This window comes from Cygnus olor, chromosome 5 (genome assembly GCF_009769625.2).
Source record: "Cygnus olor isolate bCygOlo1 chromosome 5, bCygOlo1.pri.v2, whole genome shotgun sequence".
Taxonomy (NCBI): Eukaryota; Metazoa; Chordata; class Aves; order Anseriformes; family Anatidae; genus Cygnus; species Cygnus olor.
The window spans coordinates 28271228-28296689 of record NC_049173.1 but is presented as its reverse complement, the minus strand read 5'-3'; the positions used below and the strand labels follow the sequence as shown (position 1 = coordinate 28296689).

At 46.9% G+C, this 25462-nt stretch overlaps 1 protein-coding gene across 13 annotated transcripts in view; it reads right to left on the bottom strand.

Moving 5' to 3' along the window:
- TNNT3 (troponin T3, fast skeletal type) overlaps positions 1 to 23912 on the bottom strand; it is a 30665-nt gene extending 6753 nt beyond the window's left edge. Inside the window, exons 1-14 of one of the 13 annotated variants that reach the window (XM_040559585.1) lie at positions 23785 to 23912; positions 19382 to 19416; positions 18295 to 18308; positions 17513 to 17530; positions 15164 to 15181; positions 11303 to 11317; positions 9176 to 9187; positions 7978 to 7989; positions 7587 to 7604; positions 2561 to 2579; positions 1766 to 1811; positions 815 to 931; positions 405 to 482; positions 58 to 171 (exon numbers count right to left, since the gene is read on the bottom strand). In XM_040559585.1, the coding sequence (XP_040415519.1) occupies positions 58 to 171; positions 405 to 482; positions 815 to 931; positions 1766 to 1811; positions 2561 to 2579; positions 7587 to 7604; positions 7978 to 7989; positions 9176 to 9187; positions 11303 to 11317; positions 15164 to 15181; positions 17513 to 17530; positions 18295 to 18308; positions 19382 to 19401 (501 nt within the window). In that variant the 5' untranslated portion in view covers positions 19402 to 19416; positions 23785 to 23912. Of the gene's footprint in view, positions 1 to 57; positions 172 to 404; positions 483 to 814; positions 932 to 1765; positions 1812 to 2560; positions 2580 to 7586; positions 7605 to 7977; positions 7990 to 9175; positions 9188 to 11302; positions 11318 to 12464; positions 12477 to 15163; positions 15182 to 17512; positions 17531 to 18294; positions 18309 to 19381; positions 19417 to 23784 lie in introns of all 13 variants that reach the window. The other 12 variants (XM_040559588.1, XM_040559587.1, XM_040559586.1 and 9 more) reach the window with 12 other exon arrangements.
- Between the last annotated feature and the right edge of the window lie 1550 nt (positions 23913 to 25462).

Here is a 25462-nt window from a genome sequence, read left to right as displayed (position 1 = left end):
AACACGGTGGTTTAACGCTTTCATATTTCTTCCACTGATCTGATCCATGCTTTTTACCTTTGCCAGATAGCTGCTGTATGTGGCACCCATGGAGGACAGAGCCTTCTTCTTCTTGAGATCATCCTCGGCCTTTCTCTTGGCATCTTCCTCCTCTCTGCGTGCCTTTTCCTCCTGTGGAGTGCAGCACACAGAAGCACATTACTCGAGGGGAGACCCACAGCCCCTCCAGCAACCAGAGTCACTTCAGGGAACGTGATCGGATAAGGTGTTGAGGGGAACTGGCAACTCCCATGTCCCACCCTTGCTTTAAGAGGGTGGTCATTTCTTCTCTGAGATGCAGATCTCAGCATCAGATCTCCTCCAGTGTGATGCTGAGACAAAGAGACAGACACAAAGACACTTACCGCAAGCCTCGCCTGACGCTCCTTCTCCTTCTCAGCCCGGATTCTCTGTTGCTCTGCTCTTTCAGCTCTGCGCTTCTCCTGCAAGAAGTGGTGACAGAGGCATGGAGCCATCACTGTGGCTTCATATACCTCCCATATTACCCCACCAGCACCGAGAGTTTTGGTATGCAGGGAGTGAGCCACTTGCTCCCCTGCCAGGACGTGGAGGATGGGGCTAACCTGCAATTCCCAGCTGTAAAACTGGGCAGAGAGAGGAGGCAGAGGTGGGAAGAAACCATTTAGGGATGGCATGAACTATCATTTGTATGCATGACAACTCAGTTTTCTACCGAAGTGACTGGATTAATGGATTCAACTTCTCATCCAGATCTCTCAGTCTAGCACAGTGAACAAGCAGTACAAGAACTCACAATTCTCTCCTTGAGGGCAACCAGCTCTTCCTCTTCTTTTCTCCTGGCTTCAAAGTGGCTGTCGATCAAGGCCTGCAGTTCAATCAGATCTTTGTTCTGCCTTTTCTTTTGGATGTCCTAGAAGAGCAGGAGAAAGCTTTAGGCAAGCCCATATTGCTCCAGGATTGTGCCCTGGAGACTCCCAGCACCCCACCTTCCTGCACAGAAACAAAGGCAGGAAGTGTCTGTGGTTATCCATGGATTAGCTTAAGTGGCTCTTGATGCAGGTCAGAGACAGAGACTCATCCAAGTGACAGTCAGGAGACCAGCAGGGAGCAGGATCCACATCTTCTATTTCCCTACACTGAATTTTATCCCTGGCTTTGCTTAGCTGCCTCCTCTTTGCAGGTACAGAGCTCAGCTTGAGGGCTGGGATATGAATCTTACCTAGAAAACATCCCTGCATTTTGGGTACAACAGACATTTCTGCAGAGACTTTTGACACCAGAAGTTCTTCATTTTTCTATCAGCTTTCTATAAAATCATTTGGATCTCTGTTTATTGTTAACTTTTGTTGTCATTTCAGGTAGAGTTTCTCAGCAACAGCTAAGCATAGACCTGCTTTATTTCAATCTGCCCTGTAAGTCTCAAACCATTTACAGTAGTGGGACAGGGGATATGAGAGCTCCTAAAACTCTTTCTCTGTTTTTCATGTGTTAGCTTCAAAGATTTGAGGAGGGAAAAATAAATAAATAAATAAATAGTATTTTAGCTTGATCCTATTAACAAATATATCCAGAGGGCTTCAGGAAGCAGAGGGTAGCCTTTCACTGAAAACAGGCAGCAAAGTATCCATCTTTCTGTCCTTGGCTTTATCCTCAGCTATATCTAATACAGGAGGAGTTATGTGGGTTTCCACACGTGTATGACAGGTATGGACAGACAAACACACGCAGCCTCAGGAATACTTACATCAAAATCTACTTTCTCACCCTCGGGTATTTTAGGAGCAGTTAGTCTGCAGAGAGACAAGGAAAAAAAAAAGAATTTTCTTGTTAAAAAATAGTCAGCTTTTTAAAGAGCAGGTTCTGAACTGATCTGCCCTTGGGAATGATGCTGACAAGGAGAAATGTTAATGGAGATGCAGAGGTGTGAATCAGCAAGTCAACTGAAAACTACTCCAGAAAGCACTAGGGACCTGTGAACTTCATGGAAGGTTGTGCAGGACAGGGAGATGCCCCTAAAAACCCTTTCCATTCCCAAAATCTGTGGTCATTCCCTACCACACAGGTACATGGTGGCCCCCAAGGCTGTCGGTGCAGTGCTGCACGCTTAGTTCTGGGCATTTAGTGCAGTGGGAAAGGAAGGTCCTTAGGAAACCTCCGTTAAGCTCTAGCCAGCCCTGCCTAACATTTGCCATCCTTCCTGTTGTCCACAGCCCTGGATGGATGGGCAGCTTCCCAGCCATGGGCTCTCACAAAGAATTTACTGCAGAGCCACCTCCTTTCCATACAAAGCTGTGAGACTTGGACAATTTCACCAACTCCATCAGGAATTGATCTTAAGACCCTGGCCAGTAACTACTGCTAAGGCATCCTCTGGCAGGAGCAGACAGCCTGGAAAGGCATTCAGGAACGCCTGGATGTTGCACGAGGGAGGGTTGCACAAAGGTTAATGGCCATTTGCCTAACAGACACCGTACGGGCTTCTGCTAGATCAGAAAAAAACTATCCCAGGGTTTTGAAACCCCCTGCCCTTCATACTTACTTTATTCTGGGCTTCTCCTCTGTATTTGGAAGCATGGAGCAAAACAGGAAGGGAAAAAGAGGGAGAACAGTTAGAACAACAGAGATCATGCCAGCTGCTAAAGTAAAAGGAGGGAAGGGAAATTCAATCTTAGGGGAAACATCCCAGAGAAACTGGTTAAATCGCACATACTTCCAAAAGAAACACACACACTCACACAACCCTTTCTGCTAGGAGAGATTGTCTTTTTTACCCTTAAAACAGAATTAGGCAGAAAAGAATCAAGAGATTGTATAAAAATCCCAAACGTAGCATCTGGTAGGCAATGGTTTCATGTAAATGCTAAATTATTTTTCTCAAACCGTCCTGACCAAAGCTCCAAGGAGGACAGATGGGCTGGAGGGTGGAAGAAAACATTGCCTTTTTCAATCAGCACTTCCCCCGCTGAAGTTAACCTGAATTCAGAGTGGCGTCAACGATAAATAGGTTTGGCTTAAATGCCTCAGTTGGGGGCCAGGAGGGAAAAAGCCTGATGCCACACATTTTCTCTATGCCCACTGGCTCATAAGATAGCTTAGGGCACGTAACCCTCAGATATCTTGGTGCCACAGGGAGGATGTTTCTTCTGCACAGTGTGGTGGCCCTCAAACCCAGCCTGCCAAGACCATCCTCTCTTAGTGAGCATCCTCTCCTGCTGAGGTACATGCCAAATTCCTGTAAATGTTAATCATGATGCTCTCCGCATCTCCAGGAAAGGTATAATGGCCTGGTAGGAAGGCTAAACCATCATGGGCTGCCAGCTCTGGGCCCAGCAGCAGTCAGAGGTGTCCCCCTGCCACAAGTGACCTTTCCCTGGCTCTCAGAAATGTGCTGCCCTATGAGCTACTTGCTTAACATTTGTGCTTGCGATCAGTCCCCCTCCCTGCTCTGCTTTTTGAACTTCAGCTGTTAGCCTCAGTGTAATGCCGCTAAGTTCAGCACTGTTGGTCTCACAAATAGAAGTGAATTAAACCTACGTGTTTATTCTGGCCCCGTCTCACAGGGACCCAGGTCGACTTTCATAACCACACGGTACATTTGAACTTTCAGAGATGCTGGATTTTGCTGTACAAGACTCTCCCTGTGTTGGTTCGGTGGGAGGAACTGAAACAAAAAGCTCACAGCCTATTGAATCTGGTAAAAACAGGCAGCTTAGTAAAGGAAAATTAAAACCAGCCTCCCTCAGGAGCGGCTGCATGAGCCTGGTTATCCGTATCATGATACAGAAAGCTATTAGATTTTTTCAAGTGCTTATTTGCATCCATCTATTTTGGGACTGATGGAGGAAATTGGGAATAGCAAGTGGAACGGAGTAGAATAAAATAAAATCAAATATTATAAGGGAATAAACAGAAAAACTGGAACTGAAAAATATTTAGGGGAGATGCTTGCAAGGATGTTGGATAATCAAAACTGGAGGAGATGACTGGAAATAGGCAACTGGAATAATTAAGAGAAAAGATGTGAGAGTTGAATAAAAGATATCAGAAACCAAGCTTTCCTTTCTCTCACACTTTCCCATATCAATTTCAGTAATGAAATTTTGGAAGTAGACACTTTCCTCATTTACTGCAAGAACACTGCCTACCAAAACATATCTCAGCTGAGGCCTCTAAATGCCAAAGCAATGCTAATAAAATAAACAGCAAGTAATTAGAAAAGTGTTTTGGAGCACTCATATAAAGGAAACCACAAATCGCTCCTGAAGAAAAATACTATTAGGCAAAAATGCACTTCTATATTTCTCTGGTTATTTTTTTAATTGTTTTGCTTTTCAAAATAACCAGTGAGCTTCTTAAAATATAAGTTGAATTGTTTTGTTTTAGATCTGGAAAGAGGAAAAGTAGTCACGATTAACCAGTCTACCAGGGATGTTATTCACACAGGATTCCCTTCCCTCATGCCATACCCAGATAATTTTCAGAAACGCTCCTGTTTAACTTAAAGCTGTCAATTAGTAACACTTCACAGAGAGAAAAAGAACAGAGGAAATGACGGATTTTGTTTGTTGACCTTGGCTGCCAGGATTGACACCTGTCTGTCAATGACTGGGTGAATTTGGCTTCAGCCACTAACAAATCAGCATTTTACACATAATTAAACCAACAAACAATTGCCAAAACAATATTAAGATTAGTTAGTTTTCTTGAGAAAAAAAATTGTAGTTATGATATTTAGAGGTACCTCCAGAAAACCAGAAAAGGGGATAACAAAGAAACAGAAGCATTTATTAAAAAAAAGGAGAAGTAATAAACCTGTCCTTTGCAGTGCATGATCCAGCATAGTCCATACTGTATGCACCAAAAGGAGCCCAGGGAAGTGATTTGTTTTGAGATGCCCCATCTTTCAAGACACTGAGTCAAGGAACTGTGCCAAAATTTGTTGACACACAGGAATTGTTGTAGCAAATTCCTGCTCCTGTTGGTGGATTTTGACTGATATTCTGCGCATTCTGCCCATGAAGCACGGGGCTGTGACAAAATCCCCACATACAACCCTGCCAAAAGAAGGCAAGAACCACTGGAAATCCAAGTTCACTGACACGGCGATTAGAGAGAGTCTCTTGGTTTCTGGTTTCCGAAAGGGTTGGCTCCTGGAGAACACACACCACCAAAAATATACCCACTTCTCCTGCCCAGTCTGTGAGACATTCCCACAAATGCTCCCCTTTCTATGAATCCATCTGACCTGCCTTTGCTTCATTCAGAAATCCCTAAACACCCTCCTTCTCCATCCCACTTCTGAGAAGCAGCTTCTCTAACTCACAGTCTGTCCTTGAAAATCAATACGCTAGTGAAAAAAATAAAAGGAAAGAAAGAGAAAAACAAGAGAAAGAAAGAGAGGGAAAGATCCCATTCTGAAGTGAAAATTGCATCAGGGTCTCTGAAAGGTCCTCAGAGGATTTCCCTAAAATTGAAAAAGGAAAAAAAAAAAAAAAAAAAGCCTGAAAATACAGAAAAAGCAAGGTAGTTTCAAGGGATGTTGGGCTTCGTCTTTGGAAACAGCTGGCCAGGTGTTCTAGGGGTTGGGGTCATCTGAACGCAACTGAGCTACCTCAAAGCCTTCAAAGTCCACGAGAGCTTTCTATACCTTGAAAATGATTTTGGATTTGGCCCAGGGACAGTAAGTTATCTGCCCACACACCAGAGCAAAACTGACCCCGTATACATTTAGATTCAGTCCTTCCACAAGTCTTGTTCCCACCTGTGTGCTCCAGGGCCTATTTGACCCAGTGTTGAAGAGCACACTCTTTTAAGCAAAACTTAAAAATTACGACACATCAGTCTGAATAAATTTATTCAGATGCTCCATGTTAAGCCCAATTTTAAGTGCATGGCTGGAGCAGAAGTTTAAATATCTGCAAATTCAAGCCTGGAGAGCATGACTTTCCAGGCTGGGTGGGAAAGGCATGTCCACACAGTGCCCAGCTTCTGTTTTTAATCATGCCTCTGGGATTTGAGAGACTTTCCTGGTTATTTGGATAGGGACATTTTGCTAATGAAAAGTATGATACAACAGGATCTATCTACAAAAAAAAAAAGAAGAACAAGCTTCTAGAGCTGGGTTTTCACAATCTGCCCTCCTAGTGGGGATGTGTAGGCTTCTCAACATGACAGGGATCCCCCCAGGAGTGACTGGATATACACAGTGAGCGATTCTTTGCGGCAGAGATGTTTTGGCCCAGTTCCTGAGTTTAAAATGAGGTGAGGAGCAAAAACAAACAAACAAAGAAAAAGAGTGAGATGTTAGAAAGATGACTCTGTTGTCCTACGACAACACCGAGCTACCATCGTAGTATCCGCCTTCTTCATCAGCTGTAGGTTGAAGGACGAAAGCAAAAGAAAAGAAGCACAGTAGTCAATCCACAACCAGCGCTGTTGTCCTGAGAGCAACTGTCCTCACTCCCTCCCCGCTACGCTCTCTGGAGATGGGATAATGGGGAGGAATATAAAGAAAAGGGTGTCTAGCTCCTTACAACAGCAACGCAACAATATGAAGGAGTGATAAGAGGCGGTACATTTGCCAGCTGTGAAGTTTTAGCTGGAAATGAGTGGACTTAAAACACTGTCACATCCTGATACGAAAATGCCAGATCATGAACCATCAAAATCATGAAATTTGGGTAGGTCCAGAGCTGAATTACAGGTCTACCAGTTTGCAGCAGGTAAAAGTGTGTCCTATAATTTACACCATCCCACATTGCCCAGCACACATGGGCATATCAAGTTATAAGCCAAACTCAGCTTTGTACCTGACAAAAGTTTTGATTTTCTAGCTGATTCTGAAGTTCTGCACTTCTGATCACTAAAATCATCCTGTGAGGAGCTCAATAGCAGGTTTTATGAGAACCTGATAAAAATTAACCATCCTTCCGAAGACTTTCCTGAATGTCTGCTATGAAAGCTGCAGCTTTAGTTATGTGGAAATAATAACAAAGCAATAGATGCAGATTCAGCCTCATAACCAAATCCCAAACTGTCTGGACTTGCGTATCCAAAGAGCAAAACTCTCATGTGTGTGGGAACAAAGCATTCATGTCCCTCAGCCATCAGCTAGGGACTCTCACTTCTCTTTGTCGCTCACTTCTGTCTGTCCATGACAACAAACTACATCAGCCCTTTCTGAAAACAGCCTAGAACACACAACAGAAGGAGATCTGAGCCCTTCTCAACCACACGTTGTGGGCTGTTATCTAGTCAGGACCACCATATAACCCAAGGGACGTACTGACCCACAAGCTTCCAACAACAAAAAGCCTGAGGGCACTGCAGCGAGGCTGAGACCTGCAGCATCTGCAGTGCCCTGCCTGTTTCATGAAGCTCCCGTGCATTTTGGAGGTTCGATTTGGCTAGCAGACAACCCTTTTCTCCATGTTCACCCAAAGCCATCCAGAGAGGCCATTTCCCTCCCGTGCTATCTGTGCTCTTGAAAAAGGTCGGTGTTTTTAACACGGGTTCCCCAGCACTGAAAGAGAAGAAGGGTGAGGGTCTTTAGAGGCATCACGTACCTTCTTCAGGGGCTTCCTCTGCAGGTGTCGAGGCGTGAGCAGTGATGGAAAGACAGGAGATAGGAAGAAGAAGAAAAAAGAACAGATATTTAAAGCTCTTGGAAGCCTGAGGAAGAGACCAGGGAATGCGTGAAGGGGGGGAAAAATAAAGGAATTAGTGAATTAAGCCAAGGAGAAGAGGTATCTGGAGAGGCTGTCGGGAGTTAAAGGTGCTGTAAGGTTAAAGTAGTAGTAAGCGTGGAGATTAAAGGAGAAGAGGGCTGCAAGTGATCATTGTGGTTAATATTTGTTTCTCTTGTTTTGTTCTCTTCTACCAACCCAGGACTCCTGTTCAACACGCACACACTCATGTTGCAACTACACGCAGTAAATCAGAAGTCATATCACATACCTGGCTCATGAACTTCAGGTGTGAAGTGTCATGGAACAAGGTGCGATGGAAAATAAGAGAATGAGAACGAGAAACCTGTTATTTCACACAGCAAGAGAGCTTTCGAGCCAAAGGGGAGGAGGGGTAGAGAGGAAAAGGGGAGAGGGGAACGAGGTTGAGAAGTAAACCTGAGATGAAATAAATCGATTACATTTGAAACAGCATATAAACAGAAGTCACAGGGTGGGATTAGAATTCAGTCGGGTGAAACAGGCAGCTTCATGATAATAGTGCGGTGGTTAAAAAAAATAAATAAATACATAAAACAGCTTAGGAGCATTATATGCGTAAAGCACAACTTGGCAGCACAATGTGCCAAGGTCTACCTCGATTTGAAATATGCACATGAACATTGTCAGCACTCTCAAAGCATTGGATCCATCCTTTTCTACAGCAGCATTCCAGCCATTTGAGATAAACGTGATGTGGTCTGGAAACCTCCTGAAATACCTGCTGTAACTCAGCAGCAGCAGCAGCTAACTTCTAGAGAAGCTCGGTTCTCTTTTCTGGATCTATGGCTCGTGCCATTTTCTTCCTTGAAGACAATCTGGATGTCTGTATAAATCTATTGCTCGTCTTCACATCCATTTGCAATGTAGATTTATAAATGGATTACTTCAGAGGAAGAAAATGTTGATTAAAAGTCTGTGCAGGCCTGCATTTCATTCTTCTGGTTTTGGCAAAGCAAGAATCGATTAGCAGTGCAGATTTGAGGGACAGATTTTGCTTTTCAGCCGTACACACGCTGCTGAATATTTTGCAAAGCAGCCATAAAAATAATGCAAAATTGCACTGTATTTATATTCACTGTGTATAGTCAATGGGTCAAATTCTGCCCCAAGATTTGAAACGAAGCTTTTGCTGTAGGAAAAAATACTCCTTCACTTACTACGGCACAGGATTTAACCCATTCCACACGGATGCATTCTGCTGATCTGCTCTTTCACAATAGTATACGTGTTCCGTGGCTTTTAGTAACATTTTCAAAGAAGAAACTAAAACAATGCAAAACAAGGAGAGAAATCCACAACCCCAAATGTATGCGAGGCACAAGCTCTGATTAACAGCTTGCTCATGATCTCCTGTCAGCGTGTATTTGGCTCCATGCAGGCTGTCCCAGCAGACAGACAGTGGGGAGTTTAGAAGTTAAATCACATACCTGGAGGGGGGGCTTCATTTAGTAGGAAGTGTCAGGGGAAAAGCATCCGAAAGGAAGATAAGAGAATTAGAAGTTATTCAGGGGGGGATCACCTCAAACTTTGGTAAGACCAGGCTGAAGGGGGTGTCATTTGCATACTAGATTATGGGGAGGGGACGTTAATAAGAGGGGAAGAGGAGAACAGTGACAGTGGAGTGTGAAGTAAACAGGGAGGGGATGCCAGAGAGAGGAAGATGAAAGGAATTTGAATGCTTTCTACCCAAGCTGCTCTGTAGTCACAACCCTAAAATCTTGCACGGGCACTAAAACGTCTCTTCTAAGCTTCCTACAAGGTGCCACCCCAGTTACAAATAGTTATCTGTGTTTCCTACAGGGAGAATACATTTTAGGGAATCGTAAGAATGGATTGATTCTTTGTGACTCTGGTTTTCTTCAATATCTTCAAATTCCTATGCACAGGAACACTTCAGATTAATACATAGGAAATTAGATGTCACACACGTGCATTTGGTTAGGTGGAAAGTGTCAGCAAAGAAAAGTAAAGGAATTAGAGGAAGAAACACAACAGCAATAGCTCTGACCTTGTGCAGGACCAGGCTGGGACTCACGAGATGCATTAGACAAAGACAGCATTAACAGCACAGAAACTAAATAATAACAAGGCAGCGTGAAGAGCTGCGAGAGGTTCTCCTTCTGCTTACATCTTTATAAACCTTCCTTTTTGCTCGTGTTGCAGACAGATGGTTACAGGGAAAAGAAAGCATGGGAAGGCTGTAGGTATGGCTTGACTGTTAATTGGATTTCGTTATTAATTTGCACAAATTTCAAGCCGATACATGTGCCCGAGCTTGAGACCAACGCCCAGGACTTTGGAAGGCATGCAGGGGGCAGAGACATACGGGGTGGCTGGGATGGCAGCAAGGAGCTCCAGCTCGTGCAAACCCAGCTCAGGAATGACGTAGCCACAGGTAACGAGGAATTGATATCATTAACGTGGGAAGGGCAGTATGGGAAGCAAGAAGCTGTGCAAGCAGTGTTGAAGTGTTGAAGCATTAAGTCACACCAAATCAATCCCTGCCTGCCGCAGGAGCAGTGCTGCTCTGCTCGAAACCAAGAGGCTGGTCTCCCTCTGCGGACCGCGGAGAGGAACAGCTGGGGTGGACGGCTCTGAGAGATGGCTGATTTAAGAAAGCTGCCCAAAATGGCACAAAACCATTTTCACAGCTCAGAGGGTGCTGCGAGTTCGATTTCTGCTTTTCCACACAATAAACATCCTAACGTTCCCACTCTCAGCATGAGGACGGCTCTGAGGCCACTCAGCAGCTGTCATCACAGTGCACGCACGGAAACATTTGTTCACAAAAACGTTATTACATCTTTCATGCAACAGTTAGCTCATCCTCATTATTATGCACCACAGGGCAGAGGAAAGTATTATTGATGGAAGGTGTAAGGAAGCTGCAAGTTACAGTTTATCGTTAATGTTTTGTATTTTTATCTAGTTCCTTCCACCATCTTCGAATTCCTGAGTATAATATTAGAGTTACTGGTATCGTTTTGTGTCCAAAATCACAGCTCCAAATACATTTCAATATTTCAAAACTCATGTAAATTCAGCTAAGATTTTGGTTAAAAAAAAAAAAAAAAAAAAAATTGAAACAGTTTCACAACCAAAGCTTGCATTGATATTAACATTCTGAAGCAAAATCATCTCATTTTTTTTGCCTTGTGACAATCTCTCATTCCAAATTCATGTTCTTGTGTTGCACTATATATAGTCCACGTTATCCATAAAGCCAATGCTTCAGAACTATTTCCAAATGAATTTTCATTTCAAAAGTTGGAACTCTTCCCAAGAGGAAAGAAAAAAAAAAATCTAAAATGTTGGATCAAAATGTTTAGTTTCACCCAAATAAAAATGAATTTCAATATCTGCCAAAGAAGGCTTTCATTTTCTTCGTTTTTTTTTGTTTGTTTGTTTGTTTGTTTTTAAAGTTTTGGTTTTTGTTTGCAAATTTTCCACTTAGTCCCAACTGAGAATAAAACCCAATTGTGAAATTGCCAAACTGTATTTCCAGCACACAATAACCCTTCAGATTGACGCAGAGGAATTCAGAAGTCACATACCTGGTTCATGGACTTCTTTAAGAGGGAAGTAGCAGGGAAGGAGATGCAAAGAAAGATAATAGAATTAGAGCAAGAAAGAGAGGATCATTGAAAAAACAAACAAAAAAATGCACTTTTTTAGCTAGGGTAGAGGGGTTAAAGGGATAAAAAAACATTAATAAGATTAAAAGAGAAGTCGAGGGGAAAATGGATGTCAATCAAAATCATGGAAAGGAAGGAGAGAGGGTGCTGGGAGATGAGAAATGCAGGAGAATGACGTATACTCATGTTATAAACCACTACCATCAGCGGACATAAAGAATAACTTGTGTTTAAATCAGGTCCACAGGTTTGAACATGTAAAAAGGGCCTAGGCAACCTGTCCTTATTCATGTGCATAGAAATCCCAGCCGCTGCAGAAACCAGCGGGCTCAGGGGAGTGGGTGTTGATTTCCCCAGCAGCCAGGATTTCCACCCTGGTGCGTGGAGCACACACAGGGATGGGAAGGAGAGCACGAGCACCTTTCTGCTCCCTGATCCATGGGGTCACAGCCTAGCTGGGCATGCAAGGAAGGGCTGGGAGGGCAGTTTAAAGGTAAGGTGTTTTTGGGTGGTGGGAGGATGCTCAGGTAAGCATGTTGTACTATTTTGCTAATCGCACAGACCGCCTTGCCAGATCTGGGATTTAATGCACATTGTAAATCAAGAAGAACTGCAACCCTGCTATCCCCATATTTGCATAATGCACATTAAACCAGAAAAAAAAAAAAAAAGAAAAAAAAAGAAAAAAAAAACTCCAGGTCAGCACACGCTTCTGCAAAACTGGGTGTTGTCTCCATGCAGTGACGGGGTGGGAGGCCGAGGGACGTGGCACTGGGGCCAGCTGGGAGGAGATGCTTTGGGGAGCATTATCCCCGTACCAACCGGTACCCCTACGGACAGTCTGGCCGGGAAAATGAGAGCACGGGGGGAAATAAAAGTGCTGCATGCAGCAGGGAAGGCCAACTGGAGCCGCATCGAGAGCAGCAGTGGGAACTGATGCAGCCCATCACCGAGCGAAGCAGCTCTCAGCAAGCGCCCAGAGGATGCTTTCACATCCTCTCCTCTTCGGCCACCGCCAGGACTCCTGCGCACATTACCGCTCTGGACAGAGCTAGAGGGATTTGCAAATGATGGCACATACCTTCCTCATGAGCTTTGGCGGGTGGGAAGAGTCACAGAGCAAAATGCAAAGGAAGACAAGAGCGTTAGAGACATCAGAACAACCTTGCACTTGTACCAAATAGCGGGGAGGGAAGTCTGAGGATATATTGCAGGGAAATAAAATGAACACAGATACAGAAAGCACTACTGAAAGGGAGGGCGCAGATAGTTTGAGGTATTAAGAACATAAAACTTATTTAAGTGGCCATATCAGTGGCATTTGTCTTAAACTCACACTGCTGCTGTTCTGGATGAAGCGTGCACCCTCACAGGGCTGCTGTCTGCCCAGGCTTGGAGCAGATTTACAGCCTGAGGCCAGCACCCTCCTGGTGGCACACGGCTGCACTTGCCACCATGACACAGCAGCCTAGAAATGCCATTGCACGAACATGAAGAAAGCCGTCTTTAACCATTTGCAAAGCTAAAACACAGAATCATCACCTGTTGCTTTACACAGCAGGCTTTAACCTTAGCCGTGGGCACATGGGGAGGCTGCTGTAAGAACAGCACACCCAGCGGGGCACACCTGCAGGTTGCCTGGAGGCCCGACCCTCCCCAAATGGAGGACCAGGACAAGCCTCCCAGCCAGATCCAACCCATCTCAAAGCAGAGGCTTTTCAATCCTTGCAAGAGGTTTACATTTCCCTTCTGTAAACTACTTTACAGAAGTTTCTTTTTAATTTTTCGTGCAGCAATTTCCATGTAGCATCACCAGGACATCAAACATCAGGACAGAACATGAAGGAAGAGAGTACAAAAACCAACACAGTGGCAAGTGCAATTCCACACTGAGGTGCCTGGCTTTAACTCCTGCTTCTTTTACTACCTTACGACCTCATGGCCACAGCAGAGCTTACTCTGAACAATGGGGATTCAGGGGTCATCTCACATACCTTCCTCATGAACTTCTTTAGGTGGGAGGTGCCACAGGACAGGATGCAAAGGAACATTGGGAGAGACACGTTAATACGTAGGCTGATATTGCACAGGCTGAAAACTCTGTCAGGCCAGAGAGAAAAGTTTAATCCCAGTAAGGGATGCACTAATGGCCAGGAAGAGCAGGAATTTGAGATGTAGGTGAGTGGAAAATAACTGCACCGTGTGAAATGAATGGACAAAAACATATTGCTTGGGTGCTCAGGTACAGGCTGGACTTTTCCTCTGAGTTCAGTTTCATGGGAACAGCCTTCTGCCATCATGCAGATTGGCTTTATGGCAGACTGTGCATGGGGTGAGAGGGCAGAGCCTGGGGTGCCAGCAGTGCAGCACCCACGCCAATGTCCAGGGCCTTGTGCCCGGAGCTTTGCCTGCTCTGGTCAGAAAGGGAGCTTGCTACGGCAGCAGACAGCTCCTCCAAAGCACAGATGGGGGAAAAACTGAAGGTCCAGCATCTGGCTTCCGGAGACACGGACCAGAGCAGATTTGCAACTTAAAGTGGGCATTCAGGCAGTTAGGTTTGGTCAGGCAGGAATGTGTTAGCCTACAAAGGAGGAGGTTATGGAGGAAATGTGGAAAGCAAAGGCAACGCCACGTAATCACATCTTGCTTCTCTTGCACCACCCTCGAATTCCTCCCAGTGCTAAGGGGAGGACGGGGAGGATTCAGGAAGGTCACAGCACGTACCTGCTTCATGAACTTCAGCAGCTGGGATGCAGCAGGGAGCAAGAGCAATGAGATGGAAAACGAGAAGTGTTAGACTAAAGGGTGTGTGAACACAACAGGGGAGTCTAAAAAACACAGGGGGGATGAAATAGAGTAACAGAGATGAAATGGAGACAGGCAACCAAAGCACGCACAGACAGAAGAAATGTAAATCCTTCTGGACCTGTGTTCTGCAAAAAACCTGCCAACTGCTACCCCCATTATAAACAGGATTACTGGGGTTTCAAATATGCCCATAGCAGAAAACTTTGCAAATGTGAAGGGAACCGACACACCCTTTGGCTCCTCATACTCGGAGCACCAAGGCCCAAACCTCTCACGTGCAATGGGTGGGTTTCTGTTCCAGCCCCTCTTGTGCCCTGCAAATACCGTGCGCAATGCGGGGAGCCAGCTGGGGTTGCTTGCCAGCCTCTGTATAGGTATGATTAATAACACCTGCATTCTGCAGTGTTATTATTTATATTATATATAATATTATATATTATAGTCTATAACTCATAATATATACAGTATACTATATATAATATTACATATTATCACATATGTACTGTGCAACATGGCTACAAGCATACCTTACCCCAGATGGATTTTGGTTTTAAAATCCATCCGATCATTATCTGCCAAGCTATGCAGGAGAAACCAGTGGACGTGGGATATAAACCTTTATAGCCAGACCCCCCCACAGCGGGCATTACAAACACCCAGGGCTCAAAATCAGCCTGGGAGCTCACTGTGGCCTGCAGGAGGGGATGGTGCCCTCATTTCCCATGCTGCTACCTCCCCAAAACCGCATGGATACGAGTAGGTATGGGGCACCCGCGATGGAGTCCCCAAACTTCTGCAGACACCCTGCTAAACCAGCAGTTTAGGGAAGCAAATGTTGTCAGGTGAGGAATCCTTTGCCACAGCATCCTTCTCTTGCCTCTTGTTTTCTTCTACCACCTTGCAAAACGAGGCGAGCATCAGCTCTGAGCCCTGCTGCAGGAAAGAGCGGGGCTGAGAAGTGCTTTCACCTACCTTCCTCTTGGACCTCTTCTGTGGGTGGGAAACGGCAGGCGGCGAAGGGAACGGGAGAAGAAAATTAAAACAAGAAATATCTTATTTAAACATTCTTGAGGTTTCCCAAGCTCCCAGGCCGTTATGGGTAGAAATACACAATGATGGAATTACAGGATGAGAGAGAAATAAAAATAACATTTTTATGGGCATATTATGGGGTTATAAATGTTACTGAAATATGGGAATATGACCACAAATGAAAACCACATTAAAAAGTCATCCACTACTTCATTCTTTATTAGAGCTGGTTGAAATTTCCTAAAGCTGTCTTTTGATGAAATTTTAATCAAAAATAAAATTGCTCCATTCTTTTTTTTTTTTTTTTTTTTTTTTTTTTAATCTGTGTTTCTTGAATGGGTAAAAATTTTGGCCAACAGTCATCAAATTTTGAAATGTCACAGAAATTCATTCCTGAACACCAAGAGATGGATATCAACTTTGCAGGGTCGACCCCCACATCCCTTTTTTTAAAATCTAATTTTAGGGAGTGAAAGGAGGGGATTTAACACCTTTGTGACAAGAAAGTCTCAGTTTAGTGGAAAAGGTACGCCCAAACAAACATGTTTGTTTCCATACAGATATATAAACACACACATGTATATGCATGCTATAGATGTGTAGTTATATATGGATCTTCTACCCAAAAATGGGTCCAATTTCCTACCAGCTCAATAAGTGACATCAATGGCTGTCATTGCATTGATGTCTGCGGCTCAGGACCGACTTCTGGCCACCAAGTGTGAACTGTTTGCTCTGGATTTCTTCACCCACATTCTTCCTCTGCACCCAGAGAAAGAAAGCAGAAGCCATGTCACATACCTTCTTCCTGAGCTTCAGGGGGCAAGTGTCATGGAACAAGAAGCAGCAGCAAACAGGAAAATGAAAACAGAAAACTGTTAGAAAGTGGTAATTGAGTGAGCTAAGGCCTGGAGAAGTTGTTAGAAAGTGATGGAGAGAAGTTATGTGAAAGGAGATGGGTGGCTTTGGAAGATAACACAGAGGTCAAGCAAAAGTGGAGAGCAATGAGAAGATACAACTTAGAGGAGATGAGCATGCAGATTTATTTTTTTTTAAAAAAAAGCAAAATAGCCACCTGCCTTTTAATTTCATATCATCCTTGAAACCCAAAAGGAGACAGTCAGAGAAGGAAGGAGAGGGGAAAGAAGAAACACTTCTCCTTTTAGGAAGGTTTGTCTGTAGGAATGACGCCCTTTGCTCACTCTTTGGATGTTTGACAAGATGTGAAGAAGGATGGAGCATGAGCAGCACCTTCACCTCCCCGGCTCTGCCCCTCCAGGCAGGTGGCCACTATAGACCTGGAGGCACCTCTGCAATGCATTTGGCTTTTTTTGAGTCCTTGATGCCCCTGGCAGCAATACTGGGAGCATCAGAGACACGAGACACTGGTGTGTCTTAGGGCTGAAACTATTCTGAGCAAGCCCATATTCTCACCTCTGTTCCCATTACCACTGATGGGAATTGGTTGCAGCAATTTGGGGGAACCCATGGCAAATAAAAAGCTGCTGCTGCATATGAAATGGTCAGGTGGGACATTTCTGCACAGGGGAAACATCAGAGCTGGTCTCACACCTTCAGTGGGCAAACATCCTTCCTCCCAGGCAAGGCTTCATTTCCTGGCCCTTTAGAAGGTCTCTCAGACACTAAGGTCAGATCCTGGGAGAAAGCAAAGCTCCTGTGGATGTACCCCAGAGCTTGACCCTCACTTCAGTTCCAGATACCTTGGGAAAACGAAGGACGACAACTGAGAGCTACGCTTGCATGAACGTGTCAAAGGTGCCCAGGAAGGACACTGGTACAGCTCCAAATCCTTCCCCTCCCTGCTCTGAAGCAACTCAGGTGAAAAAACTGAGAGGTATGAAGGGCTTTTCATCCTCCATCTTTCCAAAAATCTCCTCTGTGTCTCCAGCAGCTTGTCAAATCACCGCTTGCCAGCTAAAGGCATGCTAAAAAAACTTCATCTTTGCCAGCCAGTCCCCTGCCTCCCCTTCTCCATCCCTCTCAGCACCCTGTCTGGTGCTAGACAACCCACTCTCCAATTCCAAATTTCAGCTACCAGCTTTATACCCAGCCCCTGTGGCTCCTACAAATCCCATGCTTCACTGTAACGTGAAGTCTCTGCAGGTCATGGTCCCAGTTTGGCTGGTTTTCTTGTTTCAACTGGTGATCGATCAAGTGTTTCAGCTCACCTTTAGCGGCAAGCACCAAAGAGAAGGGTCAAATACAGACAAGGGAAAGGCAGGACCAAGAATCCAGGAAAGATAAACTACGTTCTAAGTGTTTTGTTACCTTCTTCTTCGTATTCCTCTGCATTGATATAGAGGGGAGGAAAAAAAAGGCAGACAAATCAACCACCAGCCTCAGCGCCCAGCACACAGCCTGCGATGGGTGGCACATCAGTAGGACATCACCCACGACAGAGCCCTTTACACTCACATGGACTTGGGGCAAGATGCCCTCAGAGCAGCCACTTCCAAATCAGCAAGAAAAATAGCAAACCACATGACTTTGAGAAAAAAATAAAGAGGTATAAAAGGGAAGGAAGACTATATTATATTGGATATTTTCTTGGGCAACAGGGGCTCAGGCATACAAGCACGTTAGAAAGAAAGGTGGCAAATGAGCATAAGGAAGAACAACAAAGAAAAAATATGTTCGTTTCTACATACATTGCTTGTATGCATTGTGTTTTTATGTTTAAAAACAGAAATTATGTATATGAAACCTTCAATATAAATTGCCAGCAGATGGCAGTGCCCCTACAAAAACTGGCAGCGTCCCCTGCAAACAGGACATCAGTTTTGGGCTGAAATCCCAAAGGCTGCCCACAGCACAAAGACAGCCCCGGTGCTACAAATAGCGTACAGATACCAGAAGCTGGTGACAGGTAGGCAGACAGACAGACACACAAGGAGATAGGTGCACTGACATCTATTTATCCATCAAACAAGGCTAACTGTGCCAGCACATTTTGTTAGCAGACCAACAACAGGCAGACAGGAGAAGATGCACATGGCCAGTGAATGCTGCAGACTGGCGTGGAAGCAATTAGAGACAGATTTCAGACTTACCCTCTCCTTGCTCCCTGCGAGAGAGGGAAAAAGGTTATTGAGACTAAATAAATATTTCTTCCACTCTGTATTATGGCCAGACTATACTGAAGTAACCCAATGTAATTTTGTTTAAAATCTGTGTTGTTTCTTCTTTCCTCCCTGCTCTTGGAAGAGTCATCTGGTTTTTAGATTAGTAAAGTAGCTGCTTTGGATATTTAACGTTTATTTTTAATGATGTTCCTGGTTGCAAATGGAATCTCAGCCAGGAATAATCCTACCACCCCGTGATACTTAGAAGCCAGCACTGTGCAGGGCTGGTGAAGCTGGACCCCATCCCTGGTGCACGGGGCAAGCCTGTGACGATGTCCAGCCATGCTGCAGGCTCCCTGGCCCCTAGAAGTGTTTATCCCATGGCTGTAACACCTTTAACTTTATGCTCAGTTCCCGTTCCTCACCCCTCCTTGCCAGCCTCTCCTGCTCTGCCACCACCTCGCACAAAACCCAAGCCCTGGAGCAGCCACAGGCTGCAGAGCAGGGCAAGGCACAGCACAGAGAGACAGAGCAAGGGACGTGTTATTTTGAGATTGGCCAAAAATGTGCTGAATCTCAACTTTGGATTTTTTGTTTTGTTTTGTGTAAGGGTTAACTGGACAGAATGTCATTTAGCCTCCTCCTCATAACAGGAGAGGAGGGTAAATGACCTTTGCAGGTCTGTCCTTAATGCCTCTGATCCTGTGACTGCCCTAAATCTCCCTCTGTACTTCCTGGTGTATAAGTGCCAAATGAGTTTGGCCACATTTCTCTGGATTTGTTAAAAAGGGAAGAAAGTGTCTCCTCCACTCCACCGGTTTTTATTCAGCCCCTACCACGTGTGGCACCGTGACTACCGAGGACAAGCTGAGCTGGGTCGAGGCGTCAGGAGGACTTCCCTAGTCGGATGAACTTTGATGGGCCCTGTGGCACCCAAAGGCCCTTCTGCAGTGCCCCGGGGGGCTTGGGGCTGTGCACGAGGTGGCACCCATCTCCTCAGCCCCGCGGGGATGCCCTCGGGCGCTGCGTGGAGCCCAGCAAACAGATGAACGTGCAGGCAGCTCCCTCTACTTACACTTCCTCGGTATCAGACATGTTGGCAGCGAGTTTCTAGACAAAAGATGAAAAGAAGAAGAAGAAGAAAAAAAAAAAAGAAAAAAGTGTTATTAGTGAGAGAGCCCGCTAAAAAATGCCAAGGCAGGAGCAGATGGGTTGACATTTGAAGACAAAAAAAGGCAGGCGCCTGCTTCCCCGACACAGCAGCCAATCCCCCACCAACACTGCCATTTTCGGAGCAGCGCTGCCCCCTGCCAGCCGGGTCAGATGAGAAGGAGAGGTGGAAAAAGGAAAAGATCGGCTGGCAAGGCGTGCCCCGTCAACTCAGCCGCTTAGCGCAGATGACCCCAGGGGGTGAAGCCTGGACCTGGCTTTGGGTTACCAAAGCGCCAAAGCTCAGGGAGACGGGCAGAGGCCAGGGTGTCCTTTCTCACCCTGCTGACATTTCCATCACTCCAGCGAGACCAGGGAAATCTCAGAATTGTAGGGGTTGGAAGGGACCTCAGGAGATCATCGGGACCAAACCCCTGCCAAAGCAAGTTCCCTAGAGATATGTTTCCTATGTTTCCTTCTTTTATGCTACTAGAAGTGGGAAGATGCCAGCTCCAAAGCATTAGTCAGAGCTAAATAAAATAAAATAAAATCTCTGCAGATATACCCAGAGATAACTATTTACTTGTCAGCACACAGAAACTGTCACTGAGTACCTTAAGTAATAGCGTCTGGCTTACACAGCTGATTAATAAATGAACAATGGTCTGCTGATTAATTCAGGATGAAAACTGGCCAAATGCATAGTGAGGCAATTCACATCAATACAACCAGTTGTATTTATTACAACACATCCTCGCAGCGCGTGGCAGAGATAACTGCCTTCGCGGCACTTTTTTGGCTTGCGTTTCTGAGCTCGAACGGGTCCAGAGATGGCAGCGGTGCAGGGCTACAGCTCTCCTAAAAGCCTTGTCTGCCCCAAGAGCAGGGGGCAGAGGTGGGGAAGGGCCCCCCAAACTTCCTCCAAACCAGCAGCAGGTCTTAAATTAGAAAGCCAGGCTCCTCCTGGCTGGGAAACCCAAAGCATGGCTTTCAGGACTTCATTACTCAGCTGATATATGAGAGATGTCTTGAAGGAGCAGGTGGACCGATTTAGGTTCAAAAGGAACAACTGCAGCTCAGAGGCTTTCTATTTCAGAGGAAGGCAGTAATCCCAGAGGCTCCAGCTCTGCCCTATAAGGGATCCTCTCCATTCCCCAGCAGTGACCCTGGACACCACGCGTTAGCACCAGCAAGGTTTTAAAAACCCACGTTCTAAACAGGCTGTGCTTTTAGTCTCCTTATTTATCCTTTTTTTGTAACTCAGCATTGCCCAGGGAGTTCTGCCAGCAATGACCACGTTACAGACAGGAGGTAGATCTCTTGCTAGGACACACGAGGTCTGGGTCCTGTGGTCGCTTAGTCTGGGGCTGCCTTTAACTGGGTACCTGTGATCGCCCACACCTCCCCGTGCAGGAGGAAAGGCAGGATTCCTGTTTGTGAGCAGCAGAAAGCTTTGCAAAAAACTTTTCTGCTGCTTGTTTGGATGTAACACCTCTCATCTCTCTCCCCTCATCTTTATCTAGATCATCAAATCCTCAGTATGAAGGCTTCCACTCGCTGTCTGCTCGTGGCTAGCAGTACAAGAGCTTTGCCACCTCATCCCAGCCTCCAAAAACTGCTCAAGCTAATGGCACTAAAGCTTGACAGCATGTTGTTTTATGCAGTGGGACAGCAGAGCTTGTCCTGGCAGAAGCCCACAGAGGGAAGATTCCAGATGCCCAGCTCCTGCCTCCTTCCAAAACCCTTAATCTGTGAGACTGGGGGCAGTGGCCAAACCCTCGTGTGGTTTCTGCCCTTAATTTGTAAAGCCAGATTTCATCCTTCCCAAGGTGAAGCCAAGACTAGAGGACTTTTAAAGGGCTCAGGGTTAACTCTCGATTTCACCCCCCCCCCCCCCGACAGGAAGAGTAATGCTGCTCCGTGCTGGAGAAGAAAATAGCCTGAGAGCCCTCCATGAGCACGCAGAGCCCAGCGCCTGCCTGGTACAGGGCGGGCACGTAACGCGGGGCGTGCTGCTCTTTGCAGGGCAGCTGAAGCCAACGGGAGCCTTGGCAATCAGGCTTGCCATTAACAGCTATTGGAATGAGCTCATCCAGCCTCCAATTTAGCTCTAAGGACATCTTGCCTAGGGTTGTCACATTGGCTGCTCCCCTGCGCCCTTCCATATTTGTTAATCCGAGCGCGGTGAAAGCGAGGGGGGTTTTGCAAGGAATCTGCCCGCCTGCTGGAGGAGCTGGGCAAGAATGCCAAAATCTCTGACACCCAGCGACCCCAGCCCAGAGGAGCTTTCTGAGCCCTGGATAAAGTGAGTCAATAACAAGCCAGATGGTGCCTTGAAGCCAAGGGCAAAACCAGATAGTGACAGAAAGACCCCAGGCCACCCGAGAGCAAAACTGGCTCCTCGATTCCTGCACTGGCCACATAGCTAATCCTGTCGTCAAAGAAGCAAATAAAACCATTTTTGCCTCCAAGAGGTGCTGAAGAAAGCAATCCACTAAGAGCAATTTATTTATTTATTTATTTTTGTTCACTGAAGGCAATGGAAAGTCTCCAGCTGGCTCAGGATTGCCCTTTGGTGGAAATTGCATTACACACAGCAAACGCAGCCTGAGATTAAGGCTGTTAGCACCTTGAGGCAATAACTGGCTTTTGTTCGTACAGTGCCAGAAAAAAAAAAGGGCGTCTGGTCTTGACTGAGGTTTAAGGATGTAATAAAATCAATTAGTTAATAACGCCCACCATTCGGGAGGAAGTCAAAACACAGTATTGCCAGCCCAAGCTTCCTGCCTCCTCCCACCCTTCAGGTAAAGGCAAAGGTTATTTTCCGCATTTAATTCAAGCTAAAAACCTCAAACTCTTTCATTTCTGATTTTATTTGCTGAAGATCCTCAAGTCCTGGTTCTTGTTCCATCCAGAAATGAAATAAAGCCACGCACGCTCGCTTCCCTTTCCAACAAGGGCAGGGATGTGGCAGTTTTATTGCATGCCCTCTTGGCTGGTGGGGCAAATACCCTCTTCCTCATCAACCCCAAATAGCCAGGGGCCGCCACGATGTTGGGCACATTGTCAGCTCATCCCCTTCGACCTCAAACACTTCTGTCCTTGGCTGGAGGCGCGGAGCCCTCACGCCCCAAGAAGCATCTTAGCAGCTGAGAATGCGTCCGCCCAGAGGGGGAACAGGCTGCCTCGTGCCCTGGGACCAGCCCTGGAAATTACCCACCCACCGGCCGGCCCCTCCTGCGCCAGGCTCTGCAGCCATACAAGGGAGGGGAGCTGGCAAGAGCCCTATGGAAAGTGGGGAGGAAGAAAGCGGTGGGAGCCGGCAGGGACGGTGATCGGGCAAGGGGCACGGGTTCCATGCACCAAGCCCCAGATGGCTGTGCATTCCTAGCAGGAGCTGCTGCAAGCCCAACACATATATAAATATATATATATATATATATGAATTATATAAGGCATATTTCTTCCATCCCTCTGCCTCCTCCCTTTGTTTCTGAACTGCTCGGTATTTTCCAGCAGAAAGTGTTTCTCGCTGCAGTGGGGTAGTGGGACTCAATTGCTACCGCACACTCCACCAACACAAAGCAAAATGTCAGTTCTTTGCCCCAAAATGTGCCCTTTAACCCTGTCTTTGGGTCTTGTTGGATCCCTGTGTGGAGTTGGCTGAGAGAAAGAAGTGGACTAAGAGGTAGCAGCCTGCTTGGCGTATACCCCCTGCCTCTTCTCATCCCGTGCCGGCAGGCCGCCAGCCCTGGCCATCGCTTACAGCCTCCCCAGCACACCGCAGCTCCTCCATGTCACTGCACTGGGGGTCAGGCCAGCGATGCACAGGGGTTTGAAGCCACGCATGTGGGGAGCATCCCATAGCCCCAATGAATCCCCCGCCCCCTTCCTCCTGGAGGGGTTCCTTCCCTAATTTTCTTCTTTTCCCATGGGAGGGGGGCAATTTTCCATTACTGTGTCGGTGTTTCTCAGCCCCACACCTCCTTGCCTGGTTGTCCTGCCCTTCATCCCTCCCATCGTGGCCACCCCTTTTTCCCATCAGGGGTTTTCCTGAGCACGACGTATGCCTCCTTGACCCTAAGAGACACTGCTTCATCCCCAGCCTTGGGCTTTAGAAGGATCTTCTCCCCCCCCCCCAGCTGATCCTTGCAAGTCCACAGCACCCAAATCTCCACAGGTGACAGTAGCCTTGTACGATGCCCAACCAAATGGAGGAAGGAGAAGTGCCTTGTCCTCAGCAGAGATGCTCAGAGCTGTGCAGGAACCCAGATCCCACAAAACCCCAGCCCTCCCCTTGATCCTCCTCCATTCAAACCTGCTGCTTACCTGGGAGGAGAGGAGAGAAGCACCGAGCTTCCTTCAGCACGGGCTGGAATCTGCAAGAGTCCCAAGGTGATGCAGCCCTCAAGTTATAGTGACATTCGATCGTCTGGAGGAGCCGATTGGCCCTGGGACCCCACCATGGGCAGGGAAGGGAAGGGAGCGGGGCTTGAGAGGGGAGAGGAGCAAGGGGAAGGGGGGAAGAAAAAGGTCATACCATGTATAGGAGCAGCTGGAGGACTCGCACAGATGATGCTTAGGTGGGAGGGACATGTTTGGTGAAAAAAAAACACAGGGCTTGTGTTTCTATATTTACACTGCCACTAGGCAAGCGAAGCTTGAAGAGGGGTATCTGAGGCAAAGGCAGCTCGGAAACGAAATGTGGGGCCTCCGGAGCTCCATGGTATTGCTTAAAACACAGTCCTGGCACGCTGCTTCCCCTGGTATGAACGCGCAGCAGCTGCCTCCACTCTTCTGGCCGGGCAGGGATCTCCCCTGCTGCTCTCAAAATGCAATCGGCTGTGTTTGCATGTTGTGCTGGAGCTCATGGACCTGCTGCTGCTGCCCAATGCTCTTTAAAATGGATTGCCAAAGGGTGTGCAAGAAGTCAGCAGCACGGGATTTGTGTGCGTGTTGTGTGCGGCGTGGGGCCACCTCTTGCTAAGATGCAAGAGCAGGGCAGGAGCACAGCAAGACAGCGTGCCCAACCTTGAGCCACACTCAGAGCCCTTCTCAGTGTGACAAGAAAGCCCTGTTTAAGCAAGGACATCCCAGAGAGGGCAAGCCCCAGGTGGCTGAACCCCCCCCCCCGCAGTCACCTGAACGCCTGGTCAGGAACCTTTTGGTGCGCGGGGGGACCCACGCAGGCAGCTGCAGAGCCCGGGAGGCTTTCATCCCTCAGCCACCCTCGGCAGTTGCAGGGCTGTGCCGGCAGAGGATCACAGCAGATCACAGTTCCCATTTCACCAGACCTCGCAGGCTTCATCTCCCTGTCCCCTCCCTCCGTCCCCCTTTGGCAGGCATCCCGTGCTGCAGAGCGTGCCCGCCGGTGTGCCTGGCAGCTCGGGCACCCCCTTTCTCCCAGCCTGTAGGAGCAGAGGAAACTTTTAGGAGCTGCAGGGCAGGCGGTATTTTTGGCCCGGGTCGCAGATCGATTCCCGTCCTCTCTTTCCCTGCCACTTGCAGGAAAGGGTCCCCCAGCGAGGATGTAGAGAAGAGCTTTAAAAGACGTGGAGCACGGTGCTGCAGCCTCCCATGCACCAGGTAATGTGCATGAGCAAAAATCCCCTTCTGCAGCTTGTGCTTTCTGGCTGGCCGGCAGCTTATCCCCTCACCTGCCTCCTCAAACCCGGCTTGAGGCAATGCTCTTGTTACTCACTGGGTGGGAAGAGGATGGTGCAGCCAGGTTTGCACCATCCTAGAGCTGGATAGGTGGAAGAGCCACTCTGGGTGCCAGGGAACACGCGGCTGGACCAGGCATCACAGCCTTTTCTCTCCCCAGCCCCAGCTCCCTGAAAGTACCAGCAGAGCAGAGCAGCTTTCAGGCTGCATTTTGGGCATCATTCAGCATTTTTGCCATCTTCCACTGGCTAGGTTTCATCAGCACTCCACCAGCTGGGTACATCTCCAAGAAATACTGTATTTGCCCAAATGAGTAGCAGAGTGGAAATGTGCCAGAGGGGAG